Source organism: Lactuca sativa, chromosome 5 (assembly GCF_002870075.4).
Source record: "Lactuca sativa cultivar Salinas chromosome 5, Lsat_Salinas_v11, whole genome shotgun sequence".
In the NCBI taxonomy this organism is placed as follows: Eukaryota; Viridiplantae; Streptophyta; class Magnoliopsida; order Asterales; family Asteraceae; genus Lactuca; species Lactuca sativa.
The window spans coordinates 3974198-3984668 of record NC_056627.2 but is presented as its reverse complement, the minus strand read 5'-3'; the positions used below and the strand labels follow the sequence as shown (position 1 = coordinate 3984668).

The window sequence follows — 10471 nt, the reverse complement described above, 5'->3', positions numbered from 1 at the left end:
TGAAAAGGAAATTAATTCAAAATAACCATAAAATGACATTTGAAAAATTGAATGAGAGTGTGGCATGTGACAAAAAAAACTTTCATTTATTAGAGTAGAAGTATTATGATGAATTTATTAAAATAGAAAAACTCATAAAATGACACGTAGAAAAGAAATTAATTCCAAAATAACCACAAAATAATATTTAATAAATTGAATAAAATAAACTGAAGAAGAAAAAAAAAATTAATTTATTAGAATAGATTACTGTTATAGTTAGTGCCGCACACATCTATCCATCAAATTACGTAGTAAACTCACTGTTATACAGGTTTGTTGAACTGAGGAACGTATATTTATATGTAAACAAAAATGATTAGAATTTTAATTAGTGATGTGTCGGTGGAAGCATCTGGTCCAAACGTATTACATCGTCTACCTACGTGGACTCGATGTCACTGGATGCACAGCTGTTGGTGGTTTCTCTATTACGCCCTTGTCCCTTTTAGAATTTACAAAACGAACCCTACCAAAGTTAACATTTGACATTATGTGTATATAATAATGTTATCAACCTTATTAGTCTTTGGAAATCTAAGACAAAAAAATTTAATATATACTAATTTATATTAGTTTCCGTGGTTTTTTATGTAGTTTAGGAGTGATATAAATGCCTAAATTAAATTCAAAATGATGGTAAGTTATATTTTTGACCCGTTTTGAGTTAATTTGAAATTATAAGGGGCTAGAGTGTAAATATTCCCGAATAAAAAGACGGTGAAAGAAAACCGTTGGTGACCTGTAACAGCTGGGAACTATCGAGTGGCTTTATTGTAATTGACACGAATATAAGGTCCTTTAAACTAACAAAAATCTTCATATCTTCTCTACTTCACTTCCGTCCGCTGCCTTCTTTTATAGTTTACACTCTCTCTCTCTCTCTCTCTCTCTCTCTCTAGTCTCCAGGGAAGTTACAATGCAGCTCCCTTACACGGCGGTTGTGATTTCTATGGTGGTGTTGCTATTGCCTGGAGCAACCGTTGAAGGTCACAACATCACCTCGATTCTGGCTAAGTTTCCCGAGTTCTCGACATTCAACCATTACCTCACCATTACACACCTAGCCGATGAAATTAACAACCGACAGACCATCACCGTTTGTGCGGTAAACAATGCCGGAATGTCAGATCTGCTAAGTAAACACCTATCTGTGTATGCTATGAAGAACGTCCTATCGCTTCACGTGCTACTCGACTACTTCGGTGCGAAGAAGCTTCACCAGATTACCAATGGAACCGCCTTAGCAGCGACAATGTTCCAAGCTACCGGTACCGCCTCCGGCTCCTCTGGATTCGTCAACATTACGGATCTGAAAGGCGGTAAGGTTGGATTTGGTAGCGAGGATACCGGTAGAACGGATGCGACTTTTGTTAAGTCGTTACATGAGCTTCCTTATAACATCTCTGTTATCCAGATCAGCAGTATGTTGCCGTCAGCGGAGGCCGAAGCTCCGACTCCTGAACCTGCCGCCGTCAATATTACCTCTCTGATGTCGGCGCATGGATGTATGAATTTTGCTGAAGCTCTTCTTGCTTCTGACGCAATGAAAACTTACGAAGACAACATCGATGGCGGATTGTCGGTGTTTTGCCCCCTCGACGATGCTTTCAAGGGATTTTTACCTAAATACAAAAATTTGACCGTCAGCGGGAAGCAATCGCTACTTGAATATCACGGTGTGCCGATCTATCAATCGATGTCGATGTTAAAATCAAGCAACGGTCTAATGAACACACTAGCAACCGACGGTGCTAGCAAATACGATTTCACAGTACAGAACGATGGGCAGGAAGTAACAATTAAGACAAGCATCGTTACTGCGAAGATCGTAGGGACACTGATTGATCAACAACCGCTTGTCATTTTCACCATCAACAAGGTACTTTTGCCCAAAGAACTTTTCAAAGCCGCTCTTTCCCCTGCTCCAGCTCCTGCGCCCGAAGCTGATGCTCCGGCGGAGTCACCAAAGTCTTCGAAGAAGAAGAAGCACAAGTCTCCACCAGCGTCCGACTCGCCATCGGATTCTCCGGCAGATTCTCCGGACGATGGCGTAGCTGATCAAGAGGCAGATAGCAACAGTGCTACGGAAATCAAGGGTTTCAGATTTGCTGCCGTGGCCGTGGCTGTGGCTTCGAGTTTTTGGTTTGCCTCGTTAGTCGTGTAAGAGCGCTCCTTTATTTCCCCATTCTCTTAGTGAAATAATTCAGGTCCAGAAAATTGTCATTTACACTTGAAGAAATTATATTTGCATTTCATTATGAGATGACATAATGAAATTTGAATATGAATTTGAGGGTGCAAATAATGTTTTCCATAAATTATTTGTAATCAAAAAGTGTATGTGAGTGTGTGTGGGTGTGTGTATTTTTAAGTTAAACATGAGGTTTGTTCTAATGAGTATTGTTCTTGATTATTTATATTTTCATTGTATACAAATACACTGAGAGCGAATGAAAAATTTAGCATTTGTGATTTTGTTTATTAGCTTTAAGATTAGATATGATCTTAATTGATATTAAATTGGTTTCAGTGGAAAGCGGCTTTTAATTGTTCATTAATTATCAATCAAATCTCAAGGCAAAATAAATACAAGCTTGACCGACTATCACTTTTCATTAATTACAACTTCATGACGATTCTATCAGATTTATATATTATATTATATGTACCCTTACCCTACACTCACAAATACTGTATCATATTATGAGTACGTAAACAATTTCTCATATATTATACCTTGTCATATCATGGTTGTAGAAGATTCTTTTAGTTAACCGTTTTAAGATATTTCTATTAGCTTGTTAATGTGTATATTTTTTTTTTGAACCGTTTAATATAACAGTTATATATTTTTATAATCTTATAGAAGTATTACATAAAATGATTAAAAAAAATAGTAGGCTTCATTAAATGTTTAAGAAATATGCTGGATTAACTAGTAGAATAATGAAAGTGTCTTAAATTTTTTATTATGATAGTCGAAGTTTCATTAATTAAACATCTTTGACTCAAATCCATATTTTTTAAGTTGAAGATTTTCTTTTTTAGAGTTGTAATATCATGGTTTTAGAATTAATGTTAATAACTCTAACTTCAATCATGATTTTAGTTGACATGAAGATTATTGAGTTGGTTGGTTGTGTGGGCTGGAAATACGGAGCAATGTGAATGTTGAAAAAATCGTAACTTGATGTATTAGTTTAACGTGTGAATGGAGTGATAAGGTTTGATGTTTGATCTGATTTTAAGATACCCATTTTGTGCTATTTACCATTTTTATACTTGGTAATTATTGAACATAACATGGCATGTCTTTTTTGACACCGAAAATGATAATAACTACTTAAAACTTTATATACACTTTTGATGACACACTAATCATTTTTCTTTTTTTCTTTTTTGAACGGCTTCTAGTTTAATTTTACACCCCTCATGCGTTCCTGAGTTGGAAAGAAATGAAAGAAAAGTTAAACATTTTGTTCTTTCTTTCCAAATCCTTCCAAATCGGAAAGAAAGTTAGGAGGAAAAGTGATCCCTCCATTTCTTTCCTTTATGAAACTCGGGAGCACCAATTTCTCTTACTTTCCTCTCACTTCCACTCATTTCCTTTCTTTTCTCTCCTTAAGTTGAGCTCGGGAGCAGGGTGTTAGTTCAATTGTAAACTATATTAATGTTCAAAGACAAAATTGCAAAAATGGTCCTTGTGGTATGCAAATTTTTGGGGTTTTTGTCCAAACCCCGAGTTTTTTGGATTCATAGTCCTTTTGGAGTGGTTTGTATGTGGAATTGGTCCTAACTTATGTTAACTTGTTGATGTTAACCCTTCATGTGCTTCTCACATGAGGGTATATTTGTCTTTTCACTTATAAGGGACCATTTTTGCACCTGAAAAAAATATATTCCTTTTTAAAAAAAAAAATTAATACCTATTTATTTTTTTAATAATTAAAAAGTAAAAGAGCTCTCTCTCTATCTCTCTCTCTCTCTCTCTCTCTCTCTCTCTCTCTCTCTCTCTCTCTCTCTCTCTCTCTCTCTCTCCCCCCCCCTTGACCACCATTGAAGCTACCACTAAACATCATTACACTTTCATTTTCTTTTCCTTGATCTAAGACGAATTAAAAATAAAACATAACATGAGGTATCAATTCAAGTCCTATATATACATATGAATATAGAAATCCATTCGAAGCATCGAACCCCTCTCTATTAGAATCGGAAGATGCCTTTTGCTCCCACAGATCCACTACAATCCCTTCCGTTAGCAACCCTAAATCAGATTTGAGTAAAAAGCTTCATGAATTGATTACATAACAAGAGGAAAAATGTACTCTTTATATAGTTAAAGTCGAAAGATGTTCTGAAAATGAAGAGAATGAAGAAATCCAAGCGGCGACGGCGGTGGCTGAGAAGGAGTAGCTATACCGTGAGGTGTTATTGTTCCTTTTACATTCCTCCATTGATTCTTCAGTTCCTAATCAAATATCACCCATGACGGATCAATCCAGTTAGAGAGGAAACATAGGAATGGTTTTCGACGGCACCGAAGACAACCTCCCATCCCTTCATCCCGTTGACAGAAGATGAATAAACCTTCGTCTCTCATCATCCTCCTGCTGTCGAGCTGATTTCATATCCACCTCTAGTAATAATCAATTTAAACTTCTGATTTCTGGTTTATATATGTGGTTAATAATCGGTTTAGGCTTCTGATTTCTAGTTGTGGTTAGATAGCTTTTGATTTCATCTCTGTTTTTCTTTATCGGTTAGCCATGGTTTCTTGCATGTTGTAGATGTGGGAAGATGGATTTTGCAGAGGTTACAAGAGATTTGTGATGGAGTTGGTGTCGTCTCCTCCGGCTCTAAAGAATGCTCCGGTGAGTAGAGATTGAAGGTGGGTTTCAAGTTCAAGACATTGTGATGGATTTTGGGCATGAGGATTATCGTGGATTTGTGTATTTGTGTTAACACTGTAAACACACTCAAATAAGAGAGAGAGAGAGAGAGAGAGAGCTCTTATATTTTTTAATTATTAAAAAAAAATAGGTATTAATTTTTTTTAAAAGAGGAATATATTTGTTTCGGGTGTAAAAATGGTCCCTTAGAAGTGAAAAGACAAATATACCCTCATGTGAGAGGCACATGAGGGGGTTAACAGCAACAAGTTAATGGAAGTTAAGTCTAGGGACCAATTCCACATACAAACCATTCCAAAAGAACTATAAATCCAAAAAAAAAAAAATTGAGGTTTGGACTAAAACCCCAAAATTTTGCATACCACAAGGGCCATTTTTGCAATTTTATCATGTTCAAATAAGATTTGAACATCCTAGATTTGAACCCCGTGTCCCTTTGACAACTTTTCCAAAGTTATTGCACTCTAAAAAAACTACAAGGTTTCTTTGATTTTGGTTATATATTAGAATACATTCAACATTTTCTGATAAATGTGTTTTGTTCAACTTTATACTTACTCATTAGACACCACCATCACGATGATATATTGTTTATTTGGTATGAAACACAATAACATTAAAGTTGACCGTTGAAATCTTGCAGACTTCCACCTTGATTTGGTTTGTCGTGCAAAAAAATAATAATAAATAATAATCTTTAATAGGCACTAATATGGTTAATTGTGATTCATTAGTTTTCTTATTTTATTTCATCAAATATAATTATCGATAAACCATTAATGTAGAATTTTTATATATTTTACAACATCGTGTGTACTCAGAAACATCAAAACACTAGAATAAGAAGAGTCTTGATTATAAAGAATTTGCGGTAACTTTTACGACAATAACAACAACGAAATTAAAAAAAAATAATAATAAAATAAATTAAAAAAAAACACATATCTAAAGCTAACTAATGATTCTCACACTTAACTAGTAACACAACATAAATAAATGTATAAGACACCAAAAACACAAGGCTAGTTCTAGTATGATCTATTGAAGCATAATCTCATATTATGACGAACGAGAGGTTAAAGACAACTTTAGAGAGATATTAGGGTTTCCACTAGGGATGAGCGTGAGACGGAACCGATACAGACCCGTACCGTTCCCGACTTCCCGAAAACCGAATTTGGTCAAAAGTCAATCTCTAGTACCGAATCGAATTAACATCACCAGTACCGGTACCGGTTTTCGGTACTAGTACCGGTACCGGCGATACCGGTTCCCGAATTTCATGTATTTTGAGTACCAAGTACCGTCCCATATTTTTAAATTCGGTACGGTTCGGTACCGGTTACGGTACAGGATCGGGATTTGGGACAAACTGTTCATCCCTAGTTTCCACATCTAAATATTATGTATATGATGAAACCCTAGCTAGTGACTTGAGAGCTTTTATAGTAGCATGTTACACTCTCCACCTTCTAATGTACAAACCATTATAAATAATCCTTAACTTCAAATAAATTGCTTCATGATCCTCCAACTTTCATAAAGTGTGTCACTACACTCTAACTTTGTTCAACTAAACTTTACCAACGTCTCAACAAATTCTATCTATTTTAACCTACAAGAGACATACCAAGTTAATCTTATACTTTCATATACTTTTTAAGGTGAGGTTGGATTGTCAAAGTGTAACCTCCCAAAAACAATGGCTAAAATTTTCATTTTTAAAATAATAAGAACATCTATTTTTACAAATGTACATTCAAGGCAAACCATTTGCTCATAAACCATTACTTAGAGGTTAGAGTTATAATGAAGACAGTGCAAAATTTCAAATCATAAAATTGTTGATGTGAGTGTACACTCCTGCCTTCACAATCCGATAAATACCTGCAAAATAGTTATCCACAACTATAAGCACAAAGCTTAGCGAGTTCCTCAAAATATCATATATAGTATAACAAAATAAACAACTATGGGTTATCAGCAACCATGTGGACTTTCAGCGGTCCCAGTGGGCTAACAGCACGTCCTGTGGATTAACAGCACACCTCACGGGTTATTAGCAACCATGGGGACTATCAGCAGTCCCATGGACTCACAACAATCCAAAAGCTATCAGCAATACAATTCATATATACCAACAATCGACAAATAAGACACGTCTAGTCAACATGCATCTACTACCACACGAGAAAGTATAGTTAAAAGACTCACCTCGCAAGTAGAAGCTAAACACCACAACTCTCACCTAGCAAAGACTGATCCTACAAGGCATCTAATAGCAATAAAGAGTACTGTCTCAGTCTACACTCCAAAACCCTTAGTTTGAACAAAAGTCAACCCATGTTGAAAGTCAACGGTCAAAGTCAAAGTCGACGGCCACATTACCAAAAACTGATTCTCACGTCGCCCAGCCCATGGTCATGTTGTGGCCAACAAGTTCAACCCCGATCCAACTTCGGATTCAACAACTCAGCCGCGACCCAAAATCATCGCCACGTTATAAGGACCATGCCCACACGTCGTGGCCAAGCCAATCCAAAATAATCGAGATAAATCTCAATGTCACGTCGTGACCACCATATGGCCACGTCGTGACTACTATAGATTAGGGCACTTAATACATTCAACCCTTAATCCTTAAGGTCATCCATTCCAACTTTCCAGAGGGCGTTTTTAGTCCAAAAACATACTAAAAATCGATGCTTTATATACATGCATGTCCAATGCATATCTTGATCTCATAAAATATCAAAAATGAAGAAGAAATGAAACCACACTCACATGAATGACATCAAAACTCATCCATGTGACAACCCAAAATTTCTATTTTGGTACAAACATTATCAAGTCAATAGAAGTCAGAACAGTTGCAGTAAATTTTCAGACTTTTTAGAATAAGTTTGAGTATTTCAGGATTTACACTTAAAGAGATTCAGGATAGAGGATGCACTAGGGATTCGTGCAAACTCTGTTATTCCAAAGCTTCATGATATTAGAGTTCAATGCATGAATAAAATATTTTCTGCCAAAAACCCCAAGAGTATATATATGATTCTGAGCCATAATTATTCATTTGTTACATTTCCAACTAGAGAAAAGCCAAATTCTCTCTCACAAATCTTCGGAATTTCGTCCCAAAACGTGAGTACTTCTATCTAGTTGTATTATATAGCTTATTATGTTCTTAATAACCTAGAAATCATATCAAAACATCAAGATTTAAGAGTTTACGGCCCAAGAAGTTCTTGGACCGTAAACCCTTCTTTAAGGGGGAAAATGAGTGCCTAGTCCTTTCCTTGTGCAATGAAACTATGCTAGGCTTGTATCTTAGTGTGTGTAGGACTAGAAATCACCCAAGAACACCAAGAGTAAGGTGTTCACGGCCCAAGAAGTTCTTGGACCGTGAACTCCAAACTCAAGGGCCAAAAGGTGCTTTAAACCCTCCAAAAGCCTTGGACACTAGCCTAGATTTACTCCTAGTTAATTTAGGGACTTGGAATCACCAAAAACCCATCCCCATGAGAGATTACGGCCGTAATCTCTAAGGGAATTGGTCCCAGGTCCGTGAACTCCTCAAAGGAGTTGTAAGGTTCCCTAATCTTTTCCACGGACTAAACCACCAAGTAGGAATGCTTCTAAGGAACATTTAGAACTTCAAAACACCAAATAACCTAAGGCTTAGGAGCTTACGGCCGTAAACTCAAGGGTTTACGACCGTAAACTCCTTGTGTGATGATTCTTGGAGAGTAAACTCAAGAATGGGGTCCTTTGGAACCCTAAACTCACTACCAGTGTCCTACAACAACTTAGATGCAATCTTTAGGGCTAATAACACTTATTATAGGTGTTTAACATGTTATAGGAGGTCTAAACATTTTCAGTTAGTAGTTTAAAGCTAATTGGGTACATATATGTGTGATTATATGTTAACTAGGATTATAGAGTGTGTTCAAGACTTCACTTGACACCTAGCAATCCTACATCTTCAATACATCCGTACCACTCACTACTGGTGAGTTCATACCCCTTAATCAAGGGTTTAAATGTTTTTAAATGCTTTTATGGGGGGGAATACAAGTCAAATACTTATAGTTATTACATCAATCACATGTGATTAATAACTACAAAACCAATGATTTTCTTACTGTTCAAACTGTTTATCAAACTGTTTTGCTTCAAACTGTTTTACAAATTCGTATACTTATCAAATACATTTACCTAAGCTCTGTTATACTTATTATCAATTGCATGTCTATGTATGTATAGTTATATAAGCAATGTTTAAAAAGCTTAGGAAGGTTGCCCGCCTTATTTCCTTTTCGCCGTTGAGATGTGGTCTAGTGGGGTATCGGGTATTCGTCCGAAGGTCGTTTAAATATTAGTTATATATCATGTGTACATATATAGTCATAAAGGTTCTTCCAGTTCATTCAATACCCTTGGGTAGCAAGGGTATACTTCCATGTTCATACGTATCAGTTACATCACTAGTAAGTTACCATAGGGGTAGCACAGGAGGATACTATTACTATTACTAGAACAATGAAACATACAATGAGTCAGTTCATTCATGAGTCAGTACGAGTAATACATACAGTACATTACAGCTAGTACGCACAGTACATTACTATACATGCTAGATAGAGAGAACATACATTACAGCTAGCACACGCAAAACATTTCAGTACATTACTATACATGCTAGATAGAGAGAACATACATTACAGCTAGCACACACTGAACATTTCAGTACATACAGGCTAGACAGAGAAAGAGTACACCTTTCAGTTAGCACATTTATTACATGTACATTTATGCAGTTATGTGAACCATTAAGCGGGGCATGGCACTTCCTGCCATGACCGTTTTTGTATCCTGAATCCCCTTAAATGGGGAGCGTATGAGTTGGCGTATAGATCTATACTGGATTGACTATCCTACACCTTGTTGCTCGCTACAGTGGAACTTGCAAGTCTACGGGTGCCAAATGTCATTTCTTACGGCGTCTTACATCGTCGTTTTACTAGAGTCAGTAGCAGGATACAGGTCGATCACATGTTACATTGAACACCTTTTGTTTTAAGGTAGTTAGTACAACGGTAGTCACTTATTACAAATACTACGGTACTTTGATATTTTCCCATTACATTCACTTCGTGAATATTCACACGATGCACAGAAATGTAGTAACTATATTTTGGTTATGATATTCAGAATTGGGAAAACACACACTCTAACAAGAGACATACGCAAAGGCACTAGATGCCTTGGTAGAAGGCTACAGTTAGTTGGAAACATAGGGTTTTCTAGGAGAGTTCAAACATTTTACAAAACATTGTACAAAACATCTTACAAATGCTTTCATACAAAGACAAACATTAATATACTTATGATCTCACCAGCATTAAGCTGATACTCGCTTTCAAAATAACTTGTATTCTCAGGTCACCACTAGACAGGTACAGGTGCCAGGATTTTGAGAAGATGGAGTTCGTTCAAGACTCATCTTTTAT

General features: G+C 36.3%; 1 protein-coding gene across 1 annotated transcript; it reads left to right on the top strand.

Moving 5' to 3' along the window:
• Nucleotides 1-861: 861 nt before the first annotated feature.
• On the top strand, nucleotides 862-2517 carry LOC111909040 (fasciclin-like arabinogalactan protein 1). The gene has a single exon (XM_023904832.3). The coding sequence runs from the start codon at nucleotides 959-961 to the stop codon at nucleotides 2204-2206; it is 1248 nt and encodes a 415-aa protein (XP_023760600.1). The 5' UTR covers nucleotides 862-958; the 3' UTR covers nucleotides 2207-2517.
• Nucleotides 2518-10471: the final 7954 nt, after the last annotated feature.